Source organism: Populus trichocarpa, chromosome 6, assembly GCF_000002775.5.
Source record: "Populus trichocarpa isolate Nisqually-1 chromosome 6, P.trichocarpa_v4.1, whole genome shotgun sequence".
Classification (NCBI taxonomy): Eukaryota; Viridiplantae; Streptophyta; class Magnoliopsida; order Malpighiales; family Salicaceae; genus Populus; species Populus trichocarpa.
Genome location: NC_037290.2, coordinates 7,266,783 through 7,285,591, shown reverse-complemented (window position 1 = coordinate 7,285,591; position 18,809 = coordinate 7,266,783). Strand labels below are relative to the sequence as shown.

General features: G+C 33.3%; 2 protein-coding genes across 4 annotated transcripts; one reads left to right on the top strand and one right to left on the bottom strand.

Annotated features, from left to right (window-relative positions):
* Window positions 1–6,032: 6,032 nt before the first annotated feature.
* Window positions 6,033–11,835, bottom strand: LOC7487293 (acetyl-coenzyme A carboxylase carboxyl transferase subunit alpha, chloroplastic). 3 transcript variants are annotated; one of them, XM_024604534.2, is made up of 12 exons: window positions 11,583–11,835; window positions 11,021–11,442; window positions 10,851–10,925; window positions 10,100–10,207; window positions 9,815–9,975; window positions 9,555–9,669; window positions 9,318–9,472; window positions 8,516–8,567; window positions 8,359–8,427; window positions 7,933–8,010; window positions 6,701–7,854; window positions 6,033–6,343 (listed from the first exon to the last, which is right to left on the bottom strand). In XM_024604534.2, exons 2-11 carry the CDS (start codon window positions 11,348–11,350, stop codon window positions 6,736–6,738), a joined length of 2,262 nt encoding a protein of 753 aa, XP_024460302.1. In that variant the 5' UTR covers window positions 11,351–11,442; window positions 11,583–11,835; the 3' UTR covers window positions 6,033–6,343; window positions 6,701–6,735. The 3 variants fall into 3 exon arrangements, with proteins under 3 accessions (XP_024460302.1, XP_002308204.1, XP_024460303.1); XM_002308168.4 differs by having other exon boundaries at window positions 11,614–11,835; XM_024604535.2 differs by having other exon boundaries at window positions 6,033–6,335; window positions 11,614–11,835.
* Window positions 11,836–14,752: 2,917 nt separating this feature from the next.
* LOC7468037 (ataxin-3 homolog) lies at window positions 14,753–18,326 on the top strand. The gene is made up of 2 exons (XM_002309078.4): window positions 14,753–15,237; window positions 17,472–18,326. Exons 1-2 carry the CDS (start codon window positions 14,980–14,982, stop codon window positions 17,907–17,909), a joined length of 696 nt encoding a protein of 231 aa, XP_002309114.1. The 5' UTR covers window positions 14,753–14,979; the 3' UTR covers window positions 17,910–18,326.
* The last annotated feature ends 483 nt before the right edge of the window (window positions 18,327–18,809 follow it).

Below are 18,809 nucleotides of genomic sequence, written 5' to 3'. Positions count from 1 at the left end.
AAGGGTCAGCGGTGCCCGTAAAGGGAGCAACAAGGTTGATCGTCATTATGGGAACTGCACCTTGTTGTGTGACTCTCCAAAAAACTTTTATCATAATTGATACTCATCCCCCATACAATGCCATTATTGGGAGGCCACTGCTCCATCAGCTTAGTGCAGTAATCAGCATTAAGTATCTGACCCTAAATTCCCAACTAATAAAGGAGTAGTTGTGGTGAAAGGAAATCAGGAAGCCACAGGCAACAGAGAGAGTAGAGGAAAACTAGCTCCAAAATAGGATGGCCTGTTTAGGGTGACACGGGTGACTAGAGCTAACACCTATCATTTGCAAGATCCACAAGGTTGACCTTCCTCATGCGTGGCACTCAGGCCACCTTAAGTTGTATCATTGTTAAATACGTGAATTAAGAATATTTGTTTTACCACTTGTGTTCTTATTTAATTTTACGTTTCTTTCTCAGGAATACTTCCTACCGATCCAATCGGGGTTCCACACCCCTGTGGCATCCGAGGCCCACTTCTCTAGGATGGTAGCGAAGCCCAAAGTGAGCATCAACCTCTATTATCACCAATCGGGGTTTCACACCCCTATGGTGTCTAAGACCCACTTCTCTGGGGCAGTAGTAGGAGATCAATGCTTCACTCTTCAGGGCGGCTTTCAACTCCCCCTCCCTTCCTTCTGTCTAGCCTTTTTAGTTGGAAATAAGAGCACTTGAGTGACCTTATCAAGTCCATCATGTCTGTCCAAACGGCCTACATACCCATGTGTGCGGTCTGGGACCTACATTTCTTCTTAACAACATAAGACCAGTCTTTATGGCATTTAAGAGTGTTGGGCAGCCTTATCAGGCTCACCCCGTCTATCCAACCCGGGTTACACACATTGTATGTGGTCTAGGACCTATATTTCTCCTGGATAACACGGGTACCAGGCTCTACGACATCAAGAAATGCAGAAGCCAGCCCTTCTATAGTAGCGCCTCCTATTGGTCCAAGTAGGGTTATACACCCCTGTGACGTCTAAGACCCACTTCTCCGGGGCATTAGTGACAGTCCAACACTTTTAAAAAAAAGGACTAGGAATATATCTTGAAGATTTGAACAAAAAACTCTCTAAGAACACCATCCCTACTAGTAAGGCCCTAAAAGGGGGAGCATAAAGGACACCCTAACCAAGGTCATGATTGAACTAAGGTTAGTCAAAAATCTCTTTAGTCTTAAGTCTCCCCATTTCTCTAAAAATGAGCAAACTTGAAGGGCTACTAATGGGTCATGGTTTCTCAAATCAACCCCATTTAAAAGACAACACACGAAAGTCATAACCCAAGATGAGATTATATCTTTCTCGGTGCCCAACTCTAAGTTGAGGAGTGGATAATTGTGCCCAACCCCCCTGTTGGGCCTGGACGCGTCCGCGCCCGACCCCACGATGGGTCTGGACGTGACCGCGCCCAAACAAAAGTCATAACCCAAGATGAGATTATATATTTCTCAGTGCCTAACTTTAAGTTGGGGAGGGGGATGACTGTGTCCAACCCCCTGTTGGGCATGCACGCAACCGCGCCCAACCCTTGTTGGGCCTGGATGCGTTCGTATTCAACCCCGTGTGGGGTGAGGGCTCGTCCGCCTGGATGTGTCCTTGCCCGACCCCACGATGGGTCTGGACACGACCGTGCCCAACCCCCTGTTGGGCTTAGATGTGTCCAACCTCGTGTTGGGTGAGGGGCCTAATCCCCTGTTGAGCAGTGACACGACTGTCTCTGATCATTCTTGGGTGTAATCGCGAACTGGGCCCGTTTTCTCCTGGGCTCCAGGTATGATGAGCCCAACACCCCTCAGATTGGGTGCGTAATTGAAGGGTCACTCTATACTAAGCCTCTCATACCTTGAGCCTGAATTAATAATTATGATGCCTATCACATTCTCATTAAATACGAACAAACAGTCCATTCTTACATTAATTAGATATGATGGTTCAAGCAATAAGACAATATTATTTTAATCATACAAGATTACTTTTCTACCCTCCTACGTTGCATGAGGCAGTTAAAATCAAGGGACTTTGTGCAGGTATTTATTCCAGAAGAGTTTTATATCCCCTAAGAGAGATATTTGCCCAAAGAGAAGCCTACGTGGTCTTGAAGTAGAGGTCATTGAATTCACCATAAATGATATATGAGAATTTCTAGGAATAATTCATTCCAGAATATTCCCTGTAATTTTTATAACCTCATCAGGTTGTATTAGTTGTACATAAGGTAGTTAAGCCATGTAATTAGCATGAGGTAACCTATAGATTTGTGGTGTGAAAGATATCTTGTAAGTGATCACGTCTATATTGGGTTAAATCTGATGTGATGCTTATTGTACAGGCATATGATACTTAACATGAGGTTGAGGACTTTCAAACATTTCTATTAAAGTGTTGGTTATGGTAGTGTATCCTTACACTTACCCTTATATATTTAGACAAAAAAAAAAATGCTTGATTGACTATATGTAAGTTTGTTTTAAATTTGATTGAGTTATTCAACCATAATTTGCATAGTCATGATAACTATTACAATATTATTGTGACAAGTTGTATTGGTTGTATTTTCCATATCTAGCCAGATAACCTTTAAAATCAATATTAGAGAGGTTTAAATTCTAATTAAAAGACATACATTTAGAAGGAGTTGTTATTAGTTAATTGGAGTTTGGCTAAACTAGTTGTGACCTTTTGATCATGCAACTAAACCCCTAAAAGGGATAACCATGAGGTTAAACTAAAGGTATAAAAATATATTAGTATACCTCCTAAAATTTGGTAGAGGCAATAATATTGGGAAAGTTAGAAGCGTTATAAACTTTGAGATGTTTTTTGCCCTTCATACTCCTTGAAAAAATAGTTTGGCGCTCGAGAAGTTTTTAGAATCTAGGTTGATATTTCATTTTTGGACTGATTAAATGATAACTTAAGACTATAAACGGGTTTAATGAGGTCTCTAGAGTGTTTATTTGGTGTTTCTGGTTTAAAACTGATGAGAGAAATGGATTTTTTTAGGCTTATTGATGTCTGGCCTGACTTCCAAGGCATTGTATATGGTCGAAAAGTGAACCAATAAACAACACGATACCAAAAAAAACTAATATGGCTCAGTGATTTCCTGTAGTATGTGAGGAGAAACATTGTAGATTCAGACAGCATATTAACCATTATATCCTTCATTGCACTGAACAAATGTCTTGCTAGTTAGGGTAAAGTCGTCTTTTCTAGGGAATCAAAATGTTATTTGTCAATTGATCAGAGATAATTTAGTCATTTAATGTTTTTTATATACATTAAAATCACTTTGTCGCCCTTAAAAGCTAAAAAATAGGATTTTTGTCCAGGTACTTTTGTGTATTTTCAATTTTATTTGCATAGTTAAAGAACGATGATACCATTAAAACCTCAAAAGTATTGACCTTGTAAAGAAGGGTGTTTTGTCTTTACACATTTTTTGTACAGTTAAATGAGATGTTTAACCTTTGACTTAAAAAAAATCTAACCCTGGCTTGGGAGGGCATTTTCATCTTTGTTGCATGTTTTTTTTTTGTAATATTAAGATGTCTTTAAGGGATTTTTAGTAATTTGAAATATTTAAATATTAATAAATCAATATAAAAGGTCGTCAGCGTGTCAACATCCCCTGTGCCAAACTGGAGGCGCATGAGGTGTTTTTGATGGTCAAAATCTATCGATTGACATTTCATCCAAAGCATTAGGTGGTGGCACAATTATTAGAGTGGCGTGTTTGGTCTGGTTCACGGTAGTTTGATGATAATGAAAGTTTTTCCTCCTCCTATTTTTCTCTCTCATATGCCTTGGTGTTCGTGCCGAGCCTTTAAAAAATCAGTTGTGTCCTCCAATTTGTATTTGTTTTAAAATTAGTTATCGTTCTTTTGATTTTTATTTGTTTTTATTTTAGTGCTTCTTAAAGTTTTTTTATTTTAATTTCATCCCTCAACATTTTATTTCATTTAATTTTTTTTTATCCAATTTGGTTCTCATTCTTTTTATTGTTATTTTTTTATCCTTTACATCATTATTTTTTTATTTTGTCCTTTAGAATTTAATTTAATTTAATTTGGTCCTATTTTTTATTGCTTTTTTTTTCATTTTCTTCGTTTATTTTGTTTTTTAATTTAATCCCTGAATATTTTCTTTCAATTATTTTGTGAGCAAGATTTAGTTCTCATTATTTTTTATTTTTTTCAATTTTTATATGATTGAGAATTTAGGTTCGTTATTTTTCCATGTTTGTCTTCTACAATCATGACCCGATCAACGAGTTTCGATGATTAACCATGTTTAAGTTCAGTCTTTTAAAAAAAAATTAAAGTTTTTTTATTTTCATCATTCGACATTGACTTATTGGACCTTAACAATGTGGTTTGTTCTGCTTTTCTTTTTGTGAGGTTATCTCTATCTCATATCATATGTCGCATGTTATTAAAGTTAAGTTGGGTTGACTCAAGGTTTTTTTTTTTGTTTCATCATCCAATGTATTTTCCCATTTTTTATGGGATTTTTTTTTGAATTTTTTAGAGTAACACGAGTTGCTTTGGATTTTTTTTTTATCTTTGCTAGATCTACCTCTTTTAGAAGGAATACTTTTAATTTGATTCAATTAATTTATTTCATTCTTCAATATTAATTTGGTCTGACATTGTCTCGATTGTTTGGTGCTCTTTGTTAGATCTTGTTATTTTAATAAGATTTTTTTGTAATTAAATTAATTTATCTCACCCTTCAGTATTGAATTTGATTTATATTGACATTCTTAGTTGAGTTTATATTTGGAATTTAATAATTTACGAATTTAAGAGATTAACTTTGGTTTAAAAAGTGCACCTACATTTGTTTGGTTACCCCCCTTTTGTTAGCTTATTTTTTTCGATTTCATCCTTGAATGTTTTCTTACTTTTTTCCATTTTCTACGGGATTTTTCATTTATTTTGAAAAAAACACTTTACATAAAGCTCTTTTTTTCGAGCTTTGTTCAATTTAGTTTTTTTTTTAGGGTTTTTGTTTTTGAATTAAATATAAGCATCAAATGTCTTTCGTGCTTTGTTCCAATTACTTTTGAAACATGGGCTAAGCCGACTTAAGCCCTAGGTCCTTTAGATCACGAGTCAATCCGTCAGGTTTAACATTTTGAGCATCAAATAGTGTATTTTAATTTTAATTTTTTCAAAAAAAAAATTCAAATTTGTTCCTCACTCATTTGATTTTTATTTTTGTTTTGAATTTTTTTGTGAATTTGTTGGCTTAAGAATTTTCAATTTTACCCTTCATTTCAATATTTAATGATATTTGAGATTTTCACCCATAATGTTTTGATCTTTAATTTTTATTCTTAGCTATTTTATCAAATTTTAGTTTATTTTTAATTTTTTCATTGGATCCATAATCTTGATTTTTTTTTAATTTCATCACATGGATTTGCTTATATCTTATTTTTACTTTTTTTCATTTATTTTTCTTTCGATTTTATCTTTCATTAATTTAATTCTTGAGAATTAACTATTGTTATTTTTTTCAGTTCTTTTTCTATAATATAGAGTAGTTAATTTTTTTTTCTTTTTTAAAATACACTTGCAGCCTTTAAATATCGTTTTTTTACATTTCAAGAAAATCAACCCAGATTGCAGTTTTTATGCTTCAAAAAAATCAACTCGACTTGTAGCCCAACACAGGCAAGCTATCTATTCGTCTACCATAACATTTTTTAAAAATATTCGATGTACGCATTAATAAAATCAAGCCCATGTGCACATGGCCGCTGAGTTAGGCATGCAATTGACCTGCTAGGCCAACACTTGTGAGTATTTTTTTTTTATTTGCAGTTTTTTTTTAAAAAAAATTAGCTTTGATTTAATTAAATAAAATAAATACAATTTTTTTTGGACATTATTCCATTAAAACAAATTTTTTTAAAAAAATTTGGATTTATTTTTAAATAAAATTATAATTTTTTTTTTGTTGAATTAGCAAGCATTGTATATACAGCGCTTCAAGATTCTTTTATTATTTAACTAGTCTTTGATTAACGTCAAGGTTTTTTTAATATTTTGTAGTGCATATATAATTCTCTTACATGAAAATCGAAAAGGCATCAATAACGCCTACACACTTTTTTTTCTTGTAAAAAAAAATAAAATGGTCTAACCTTTTCCTTGGAACAAAACCCTGTGGTGTACAACAATAATGCACGAGGTTGAATATCTTCTGATAAGAAGAGCATGGTGCAGTTCTGACTGCTTCGATGAAAGGCTGTAATCTCTTCTTTCTAAGCCATCCCCACCAGCTGCATACCTAGAAGGAAAGAGTCGTGAAATGAATGCAATAACTCAACTAGTTTATGCAAATTAAATATATTCCCTTCAGTGCCAGAAATACATAGCAGTCTATTTATTTACTAACTCTTTGAAATAAATTGAACTCTACAATGCCATAGCAAAGGAAAGGCATGCTGAATTATGCAAATTGAACCGAGTCCACTTCGAGAAAGACCACTTGTGTTCTTCATCAGAGAGGACAAATAATAGCATGGCTTAAGAAACTAACACCCTCGGCCTAGAGGATGTACCCTTAAACAAAACTTAAAAGAGAAAGCTATATGTATACTTTATCCATCAGAGAACAAGGAGACGTAAGAATCAAAGAACTCACTCTTAAGTGAAGCTGCGATTTGCACCCAAATTAATTTATACCCTGGATTCATCATACTTGGAACTTGCTTCCTTTAGATCATCATTTTTCAAACTCCCATTTAATCCCCCATCACCTTCTAGCGCTTTGATCTCTGCCTGCAGCTCTTCGTGCTTCTCCTTTATTTCTGAGGAGCTAATGGCAGCTGAAAGCTTCCGCTTTATTTGTTGTTCTAAAGCCTCAATTTTATTTTTTAATGCAGCATCGGGTGTTTTCCCTGCCTTGGCCATTTCCAACTTCAGTAACTTGATAGTGTTTTTAAGATCCGATGACTTCATTAGATTTTCAATTTTCTTGTTAGTTTCCTCCTCTAAACTTTCTACCTTAGCCTTCAAATCTTGATCGATGAGTTCCTTGGCCCTTACAATTTCAACATTCAAATCCATGGACTTTAGGACACTCGCCAATTCCAACTCTATCTCTTTCTTCATCTTTGATATGCTCTCCTTTGTGCCATCATCTAAATCTGCAGCACTGGAAGCCCCTGACTTCTGAACTTCTGCCTTCAGAGCTTGCATCTTCTCCTTCATTTCAGGCTGATCCATAACCTCTTTGAGTTTCTTATTGATATCCAGTTTCAGTTCCTCACCCTTGCCCTTCTTCTCCAAGTTGCTTTTGGCTATAGAAAACTCCTTCAACATGTCAAGCTTATACTTCAGGCTGGTATAGTTAGGAGCAGTTGGCAGGCCCTTGTTAAATTCATCACTGAGTTTTTCAATCCTGTCCATTAGAACTGGATGCATGAGTTGGTCCTGTGAATTTGCTTTTAAACATTCTTCCCGCAAATTCAAAAACCTGTCCTTTAAGCCCATCGCTTCAACAGCTGCAGAATATTCAAGATCAATCTCCTTCTTTAGTTTCTCTATCATCTCATTTAAAGCCAACTCCGTGGGCTTGCTAGATGACTCCTTGGCCTTTGAAATTTGCTGTTTCAGTTTTTCAACCTCATACTCCAATTCTATAACTGGAGTCTTTCCTGCAACGGGTTCTTCTTTCTTCTTCATGTTGACTTTTTTTATAGGATCAACCGGGACCCCTTCTTGAAACCCACCAATTTTTCGGAACTTAAGCATGCGATGTTTTAGTAGTGCTTCTGTGTCCATTTTGTTGAGCTCCTGTTAAAATCCAAGATTAATTTTAGGATATGATATTTAAAATTTGATTCTTAAAGAAGCATTGCAAGTGGCACTCACATCCATAGCTTCATTAATTGCATTCTTTATCTGTTGTGAGGTCCATGATGGATCTGCATGTGCTCCTCCCAATGGCTCCTGTTAAATTTTTTTTTTTAAAAAAACAGAATTCTTCAAGATGTCACAGAAACTAACATAAAGATCCAAAAGCTGAAAAAAACAAAAGTGAAGCAGCTGTTATTTATAAAGGTAACAATATCTAGAGAGGCAGTCCAATATTGTTTTACAAGTAGCATCCCAGCATCATGAATTTGAACTAAAGTTCAATAAGAATGTCTCTATAAGTACATGCATAGCTTCCTGATTCAGCCACCCACCCCCTCCCATCCCGCAGCATACTTTATCATTTGTGAAACATGCATTTCATCATGGATTAATATCTTATCACAGCTTTATAAAAGAAAATCTTAAAAAGAATATAATTACAGGTATGATTCCATCTGCAACTTGCAGCTTGCACAACTCGGGACCAGTGATTTTAAGCTTCTCAGCTGCCTGCAGGAGAAGAAAAGAGGGGGGGTTATTATAATCAATTAGAAGTCCAAAAACAAACAAAGTCCAACAGTCAGAAGACTGTATAAACCTTTGGAGCAGCTTTGGCAGTCTTCCATAAAATTGCTGCACATGCTTCAGGACTGTAACACAAAAAAAGTTTAAAAAATATTAAGAAATATAATATTGATCGGCACATTGGTGTGAAAAATAAAAAATTAATTTGGAGCATAAAACAACATATCCTTATAAAAGAGAGAATGTGGAGAACAGTTGATGCCTTGCAAAGTTGGAGCCTCAAAATAAAATAAAGTTGTTAATCATCACACTTCCTTGCCTAGGCCAGAAATATAATCTTGCTTAACCAGACAACTTCTAATCTAAGTCAACAGGAGAATCATGGCAAGAAGTGAGAACTGCGATAAAATAGACAGTCATCTCGCCAGTGACTGTATGTGCGAATCATGACAAGAAGTGAGAACTGCGCTAAAATAGACAGTCATCTCGCCAGTGACTGTATGTGCACAATGCCACAAATACAAATTGTTATATCCTCCAAATTGACTATTCACTATAAGCAACAGGGTAAAGTAAGTCGTTCAGAAAAAAACCACCAAACCTCAGCACCATCAGAAAATGAAAGAACAACTTAAGGGTAATTTTGCCACCATATTCTCAACTAACAGTGAAAGCCAAAGGGAGTTTGCCAAACATATTTTCCTAAATCCTTTTCTTCTGTACAAGTTATAGGGTACAGGGTGATAATTTCTACAGCTGATTACATGAGCCCCCTCTTTTCAACAAGACAAGACAAGACAAGCAAATGTCCAACAGTAAATTTGCACAAACATTAGGAGTTTGGAATAAATGGAGCGAAACAAAACTAGAATTACCTTGCCACATAGAAAACTGCATTTTCAAGCATTAACAATTTATTAGCACATCCAATTGCCAGAGCACCACCAGAGCCACCTTCCCCAATAACAATAGAAACAATTGGAACCTTTAGGCCGAACATGGTCCTCAAATTATGAGCAATGGCTTCACCCTGTGCATATAAATAGCAGACAAATTAGCTAAATCTATTTAAAGAATGCCTTGAAAAAATTGTTGTACGATTATCCACACACTTGGCCTAGTTCCTCAGATTTAAGGTCTGCAAATGCTCCAGGTGTATCAATTAAAGTAACTATAGGGAAGCCATGGTGATCCGCATAATACATCATGCGTAAAGCCTTCCGATAGCTGTTAAAAAACAGACATCTATCAGTCCATGACAGATACTAAATATTTAACTCTCCAAGTGGATTGCATAATGTGTGGGATAGAAATCATAAACTCACTTCGAAGTATATTAAAGATACATGCATGCATGTGTAATTGAACATACCCATGAGGAGTAGGCATCCCAAAGTTACGCATAATGTTCTCTTTTGTGTTTCTTCCCTTTTGGTGACCCATGAACATGTATCTTCTACCATCTATTGTTCCTATTCCAGTAACAATAGCAGGATCATCATAGCCTGCTCGATCTCCATGAAGCTCTACAAACTGGACATTTAAGCATACATAGATATTCACTAAGATAGTTCTATAGTATCAACACAAAATATCAGAATTAAGAACAGTGCAATTAGGAAAATCTAAAAGTTAAATGAGCTCGTGAGTAGCAAACCTTTTCAGTTATGCTAAATATGTGATCAAGGAATGTTGGCCTGTTCGGATGGCGTGCAATATTCACACGTTGTATAGGAGTCAAATGTGTGTATAAATCCTTAAGAGCCTGAAATCAATAGTTGAAAATCATGAAAATACTCAAAGCAACAGAATCCATTACCAATTTATCCCAGGCCTAAAACCTTAAGACTCTGACAGCATTAAGCAGAATGATTTGTGTTTTTTTTCCTGCTTTCAAAAGAGGTTCTGAAAATGGCAGAAATGCATTAGATATGTGCATCCCTATCATTAATTTCCGTCCCTTCTCCTAATCATACATTCTTATCATTCTGGGGGAAAGCATCACAAATTGTCAGGTCTCACCATGATGCACAGAGAACAATAGACTAGCTCATCCAAATGAATTTTGATAGCTTATCACTTTCAGTTTCAGTTCAGATTTCCCAAATCCACAACTCTAGCAACCTTATCCACTTAGAAAGTAGCAGAAGCACGGAAACAGAAATTTAGACAAACAAAAAAGGGCGTGTCAGGACCACAATGATGAAATCCAAAACTATTAGAAACCATCAACACTCATTCTGGCTGTGATCACATCATGTTTAAAATGATACTATGATCAGATTAATGATATTACACTTGCTCTCAATCCAACAATTTTCATAATCACTGTACCGCAACATAACAAATACGGCATAAGAAGATTTCATATTATCAGTATCGAAATCAACTAATCAGCCTTCGCAAACCTGTTGATATTTATTCTCTAACGAGGCAATCTGATCGCTGAAGTCCAAACCAGTTTCATTCGCCATCTTCCGCACCTACAACAAACAAAAATGCACCAACAGTTAAACCAACCAGTAACAAACTAGCAACTTGAAAATTCAAACTAGGACAAAAGCTTAAAGTGAATTACATCAATGATCTTCTTTTCCAGAGCAACAAGTGGTTTCTCGAAATCCAATGTAACTGGTTTAGGCTTCTCTTTAAGAGGCTTAAAATGCGAGAGATGAGTTAAAACCCCGCCTTTCACATTCGGATCCGGATCCTCAGGCCATGGATACTCATGCTTCTTAACTTTTCTAACCTTCGCAACCACCGATAAATCCCTGGTTTTCACACTGAATCGCGCTTTTCCTAGGGTTCTCAGAGGAATACCATTAGCACCACCACTCTTCGAGCTTCGAAGAAGATCAGAAGCTGTCGTTCCAGTAAATGCAACTGCCGAATTCGATATAGAAGCCATGACAAAAATCTCCAGAGCTGTCAGCCCCTCAAAAAAATCTCAATCTAGATCTTCAGATTTCCAAATTTAGACTCGTGTAAACTCAATTTAATCTGTGAAAACAGAAAAGAAAATAACATATTAGTCCATCTTTTTTTTTTCCAGAAGACGTGGAAGTAGTAGTTTTGGAATAAAAACAAACTGCTAAAAGTTTCCACAACTTTATACACAAAATGGACTAAAAATACATTACTCAGAGGAGAGAAAAGGACAGGTCTGGTTACCAATGAGATCTCTCTAGAGAAGAGAGGGAGGGAGGGAGGGGGGGTCTAAAGAGAAGGAGAGGGTTGTTTGGCAAACAACTAAAGAAATGAGAGGGGAGATTAATATTTATTTAAAGCAGAGGAAAACGAGGGAAACATCGTAGAGATCGTCAATGAGTTAGAGAAGAGAGGAGAAGGCCTTTGTTTGTGTGGTTTGGTTTGTTTTCTGTTCGATACTTCTTATGTTAAGAGAGAGACATGTACTCGAGTTGATTATAAACTCAGTACCTGTGTTCTTTTAAAACTCATTGATTAATAATTACATTATCAAATTATGTTGCTAATTAATGGATCAATGTATCTTTAATGTTTTTTTTTTTTTTTTTTGCCTAAATCCATTTTCAGATGGCCAAAGATAATATGATAATATAATATTTTTGGGCAGTTGTTGAGTATTTAATTAGAATAATGATATTTAATAAATATCACGTTTTTAAAAAGCATGACGTTGTTAAATTATTTTATTTCATTAATTTTATTTTGAAACGGTGTTATTCTATCAAATTTTTATATTAACTAAGCTAATTTTACAAAAAAAAAATCCAATTATATTTTTGATACTGTAATATTTTTTATTTAAAAATATATTAAAATAATTTCTTAAAATTTTCTTTTTATTTTTAACCATAGCACATTAAAATTATTAAAAACACTTAAAAAATACTAATTTAATTTTTTTTTAAGCTAAATATATTTTTAAAATACACCAAAACACAATTTAAAACATAAAAACAAATGGTGCCTAACTATTTTTTTTATATTCTTTATTTTTATAAATTTAAAAGTTTTACATGAAAATATAATTTTCATTTTCAAAACATTGTCAAAATGATTTTGAATTTTTTTGGCAGTAATTTTTTTTTTTTAACAAACACGCCATTCTAGTGGGAAAATAACTGTCCCACCCTACATATTATTTAATCTGTAGAGAGAATAGAAAATTTAACATCTATACTTATTCCACAAATGGATATTTTCTAGAACATAAAGTTTAATACCTCTACTTCGTCTACAACTCCGTTATTTTCGACTCACTATGCAGGCACTTAGAAACAAAACTAATGAGTATACCAACGCTAATTTTTAATGTGAAATAAAAAGGTAATGAAACTGATAAGTAAAAGAAAATATACGTGTAAATTTTACATGTTAAAAAAAAAAGGCTTGTTATAAATTGAAACCTTTAAAAATAAAAATAAAAACACCTTAATTATGAAGAGATATCTAAAATATAAATTTTTCATTCATCAAAGTATTGTTTGTCAAAAAAATAATACAACTCGAAAAAAACTAAAAAGGAAACTCTATTAATACTTAATAGAAAAATACAATAAAAAAATATTCTTTTCAAATTAAAAAAACAAGAATAATTGAGCTCTGATATTAACAAATATATTTATACATTTATGAGTGTTAAATAATAAGATTTGTTATAAATCAAAACTGTCAAAGTCTCATTTGACAAGAGATTATTACAGCTCTTTATATATATATATATAACCCTGTAAAACCTTATTAACACTAAATAAAAAAAAATTGAAGAATTATAAACTTAAAAATAAAAAATCTAAACCGATAAAGGAAAAAATAAAAACATCAAAATGTTTTATCTTGAATTTTATTTTTATTTTATACATTTTCTTTTATAAACATTATATTTGTTACTATAAATAAATCATGCAAAAATACAACTAATTTACGGGAAGAAGTTAATGATAAATTAAAATTATATATTTTAAGTATTATAAAATTATAAAAATAATTCAAAAGATAAATTAATATAAAAAAGTTATTATTAATAAAAAATCAAATTAAAAAAAATAATATTTTTTTTAATCAGGTGTACTGATGGGCTTAGCAAGTTAGGCATACTTGTCTAGTTTACAACTAATTTTTAGCCTCATCCAGTTGCTCTTGGCGGCCTCTCAATTCTAGGGTAGTTGGTGTGGAAAAAAAACATCTGTTTTGGTGTTAATAATTCTTTTTATTTATTTATTTTTTTCTTTCATGTAAATTCCTGTATTTTTTCAAAGCAGTTATTCAATTTATTTTCCCTTCACTTTTGATTTATATTCTTTTGATTACTATTTATTTTATTTGAGATAATTTATAAAATTATAATTTTTTTCAATCTCATTCTTAAATTTTTTCTCATCTATCATATTTAGTCTCTATTATTTTAATTGCTGTTTTTTTGTTTTTTTTCCTTGTCTTGATTTATTTTATTTTTCAATTTTATCTTTCATATTTTATTTTATTTATTTTTTATACCAGATTTGATTCTCATCATTCTGATTGTTATTTTTTAATTTTTTTCTTGATTTATTTTATATTTCAATTTCATCATTTATTGTTTTATTTCATTTAATTTTTATATCAGATTTGGTCCTTATTTTTTTAATTATTATTTATTTAGTTTTTTTTATATATATTTTAGATGATTGAGAATTTTGTTTTATGAGTTTTTTGGGTTTGTCTCATATAGAATAACCTGGTCTCATGACCCGAGACACAGGTTTCAAATATTAACCCGATTTTTTAAAAAAATTATTTAATTCTCACATCCCAAGTTACGATTATTCAAGTTAACCCAGATTAACTTGAGTTTTTTTATCAGTTTTTTTATTGAATTTTGTTTTTTATTTTACCTTTCATTTTTTAATTTGTTTAAAAGTTGAACTCTAATATTTTATTTAATTTTTCTTATACAAGGTTCTTCCGACTTTACAATTGAGTTGTAAATTTTACATACTAACTCGAGTTAAGTTTTTTTATTGTTTATAATATTTTTTCAATTTATCTTTTAACATTTGATTTATGAACTCCTAATTTTTTTTATAAGGTTTCTCATCTAATTTTTTTTTTTTGAAATCAAATGAGATTTTTAAAACATTTTAAAAATATTTAGAAAACATCTTTTTATAATATTGATAAATATTTCATTTTTTAATTAATTTTTATTTTTTTTAATTTTTATATTTTAATAATAATATTATTATTATTATATTAGCCAAATTTAAAACATGAAAATAGAAAAAATTTCAACAGGCGCGCGGGCTACTATGAAATCTCGACTGTATCTTCTCGTCTCTTCTGTTTGGAGATGATAACCAAACTTATTCAAGTGACAATTTTTTTTACACGTGTTAGTCAGTTCTTTTGCACGTGCTATTAACACTTTCATTCATAAATTCAACTTCCAGGCGAAGTGGAAAAATTGGAGAAAAGAGCTTAATATAACTGCAACTGACAATCCAAAAACCTCATATAAAAAAACGCAGAGGAGAGTCCTAGGGTTTCCAATCTCGCGAAATTCGATCAATCAAAATGGAAATGGAAGGAGTGAGCAATGGAGGGATGTTGTACCACGAGGTACAAGAGGCCAAGCTATGCGCCGTACATTGCGTTAACACAGTGTTACAAGGACCTTTCTTTTCAGAATTCGATTTGGCGGCGCTTGCTTCCGATCTCGATTCAAAAGAACGCCAGATGATGCAAGAGGGAAACTTCTTCACCTCATCCGTTGGTGATTACCTCTCCGCCGAGTCCCATAATGTGTCCTTAGGCGGTGATTTTAGTATCCAGGTTCGCTTCCTTTCCTTCGTTTTTTTCTTGTCAATTATTAAAGCTGTACGTTTTTTCTTCTCTAAAAATTAAAGCAAAAGATGAGGGTATTGGATCAACTAGTTCGAGTCATTAATTGTTTAAGAACGAAAAAATCAGAAATTTTCATTGGTGACGCCTTTGGTTAACGTATTGTTTGCTTACTATAGTCGAAGCCAATCATGATTGTGCAATTTTTTCTTATTCATGCTGAGAAACCTGGAATTAAGAAAAGAAGTTTGATGTTAGACGGTACTTTTATTATTATTATTATTATGCTGCCTTGTTTCGAAGTTAACTCAAATTGAGTGAAAGTTGAGGCAGGTTTTGTTAGTATTGCATCAGAACAAACGAAAACCACATGTCCTGGGTGGACAATTATGGACCTTTTTAAAATTTTAGCAATAACTCTGTGTTTAGTGGGGAGGACAAAAAATGGTTTAGAGAGAAGGGAAGTATTAGCACGTTTATAGTCCTTCCTCAGAGGTTCAAAATTTGAGGCATTTTGAGAGATGTAGCTGGGTATAATGAATCATTTAGTTGATTAGTGTGCAAATTATTTTACTTTGGAGCATAAAAGTAGGGATTCAGATTGATGCTTTGACCATTCAGCTAGTATTGGTGAAATGTATCATATGGCTAGTGGAACCTTTGTTGTTGATTTATGGATAATCAGGTGGCTGGTATACTTTTATAAAGCATGCGTGGCTTGAGGTGGGAGATGGAAAGATGGTAAATTTTTGGAAAAGTTGTGTGATTTAGCACTCGCCATATTTTAAATCTCTTAGAGTAAACAATATGATTAATGTCAGTGTGTGGATAAATTCTTCGATAGACTTTTATGAAGTGCATGTCATGGTGTGAGGATAAGATATGAGATCAGCTCATATATTTCAGAAATGTGGAAACCCCTGTGTTTGGTGATCTGGATCACACCTTTTGGATTGCAGTACATTTATGTATGGGATCGAGGTGGTTTGCGATATGGATTGTGAAAATTGGTGACCCATTTTTAATAACAAAAATCTGTATTAATGGAAAGAAATTGAAAAAAAAATCAGACTTCGCTTGATTTTCCTCAAAGAGCTGAGAGAGAAGCCATAAAGAAAGAACAAAAAATTGAAGGAAAAAAAAAATTCATCTGGTGGCGAGAAACAAAGAAACATGCTTGACTTTTGAGAAAGACAGTTTTAAGACAGCTGAGATGTTGATAATTAAACCTAATAACAAGAGAAGTCTTGGCCTTAGTAAAAAGGAGAAGTTTGGACCTTCAGTTTTACTTTGGCCCAATATTCTTTCACACTCAGGTCTGGTTTTTAATTATATTCTGGCAAACCTACTTTATTTTGTATTATTAATCCAATTTATTTGAAAAAACTAAAGTTCTTTCTATTCTCTTATTTATTAGAAATGAAAACAACATTTTTGTTTGAAGTTTTCTTCCTTTATACTATTACCTCATAACGTTTGTGCCATCAACAAACCGAAAAAATGTTCCAAGTGTACAACATTCAAACTAATGTACCAATCTACCCCCTATGCACTGTAAATTAATCAAACTGCATATCCCATCTCTGAAACTTGCACCAGAACCAAAATGTTAAACGTTTCTGGTAATTATGGACCAGTAAATAGAGGAAAGACTCACCTGAAAACTGTTTCAGTGATGGAAGTTTGTTGTAGGTTTAGATGAGGGTGGAAACACCCACTATACAGTGCAGATTAACTGGGAACATGAGCATGCAAAGTTTCATTGTAGGTTTTGCCACTCATTCAGGCACTAATTCTCATTTTCAACTATGCAACCTTTAGAATTCATGTTATGTGTGCGAGTATCCGTTCAGTATGTATGATGAACATTCACTTTTTATTCTTTACATGAGATTCCTTAAGAAATTACTGAACTGGCATGTCCTGGTCATAAATTACATTCATGTTCTCTAGTTTTGTTTTACCGGTGAATTATTAATTACTAACCATGCATGGTCCATGTTGTCATTCACTAGTCGAAAACTTTTTATGTAATCATATAAATGGGCTTATTGAACAGTGCTACTTACATAGATGCATCCCTTCTGAGCCACAAACTGGTATCATACTTGCATAGATTAACTTAAAAGCATATAAAGTATGCTCCTTGTTTTCCTGGTGACTATTTCCTGGTATGCCTATGGAGTTGTACAAACTTAACTTCTTGTGAGAATTCTTGTTTGCAGGTTTTACAAAAGGCTTTAGAGGTGTGGGATTTGCAGGTCATTGCCTTTGACAGTCCAGTTGCTGAGCATGCGCAGATTGACCCTGATCTAGGAAATGCATTTATTTGTCATTTGCATGATCATTGGTTCTGCATTAGGAAAGTGAATGGGGAGTGGTATAACTTTGACAGCCTCTATGCAGCTCCGCAACACTTATCCAAGTTTTACCTTGCAGCCTGCATGGATTCTTTTAAAGATTCTGGCTGGAGCATTTTCCTGGTGATAGGAAACTTCCCAAAAGAGTTTCCCATTGAATCCTCTGAAGCTCCCAACGGTTATGGACAGTGGCTGTCTCCTGAAGATGCTGAGAGGATTACTAAATCCTGCAACACAACAGAGTCTCCACAGACAATCGATTCCACTCAACAGGCATATCAAGAAACTCTGTTAAAAAAATAAGACCAGAACTTGAAAGCTGCATTAGCTGCCAGCAAGATGGAATCTTCCCAAAGCCGTGGCTAGGGTGGAAACCAGTAGTCCTCAAAATGACGAGGAAGATACCGAAGATGGCAATGAAGATAGAAAGACAAAAACACACAATAAGAACTATTCATTTGCATTTAATTTGCAATGAAAACTCATTTGCAAACAAAAAGGTTTTGAGTTACAAGAAGGCAAGAATTTAATTTTCATTTGATTAGAAAATAATGCTCACTGCTAGATTTGATAGTTTACTGACAAAATTTTCTGTTGGTATGTACATTTATAGTTTGTTGATACTTATTTTACCGATGGGATTATGAACAAAAGCAATCCATCCAAAAACTATTGTTGTTAATTTATGGTATGTCAGTAATAAATTTACCGATCGATAAATTTATAGACAGATAAATTACGACAAAAAATATTTATCCGTTTCATTTTATAATATCATTAAATTGAATTTTAACATATCACTGACAAGAAAATCATATTTAATTTTATTGGTGTTTTTATTTGTTCATTGGTATATTCTGAACAACCTTGATACAACTCATGAGTTTGGTTTTTACTATGAATAACCTAAGTGTTAATCAAAGGTATTAATTTCTTTAGCAAGTTTTAAACGTTCGTGTCATTTGATCGTGCCTTCAAATAAATCAATTTATAATGATTATTGTTTGGATATTTAGAGACTGGGGCAGAAAAACTTCATTCAACAAAAATTATGAGTGAACAATAATGCTATAGGATAAATGAACTTGAAAAGGTTATTAACTGTGAGTTACTGTTGTATAAACAAAATGTTTAGCGACAACTTTTCCTAGAATAAGGGTTGGGTTCAATTAGCTAGTGTTAGTGCAGTATTGACTTACACAT

Bases quoted from the DNA above. Each gene is read 5' to 3' on its own strand.
- LOC7487293 (XM_024604534.2), bottom strand. From the start codon at position 11,350: ATGGCTTCTATATCGAATTCGGCAGTTGCATTTACTGGAACGACAGCT. The intron at 9,670-9,814 runs GTATGTTCAATT...GTTTTTTAACAG, and splicing joins GGGATGCCTACTCCTCATGG to CTATCGGAAGGCTTTACGCA. The intron at 8,011-8,358 runs GTAATTATATTC...AAAATTTAACAG, and splicing joins TTGCAGATGGAATCATACCT to GAGCCATTGGGAGGAGCACA.
- LOC7468037 (XM_002309078.4), top strand. From the start codon at position 14,980: ATGGAAATGGAAGGAGTGAGCAATGGAGGGATGTTGTACCACGAGGTA. The intron at 15,238-17,471 runs GTTCGCTTCCTT...TCTTGTTTGCAG, and splicing joins GCGGTGATTTTAGTATCCAG to GTTTTACAAAAGGCTTTAGA.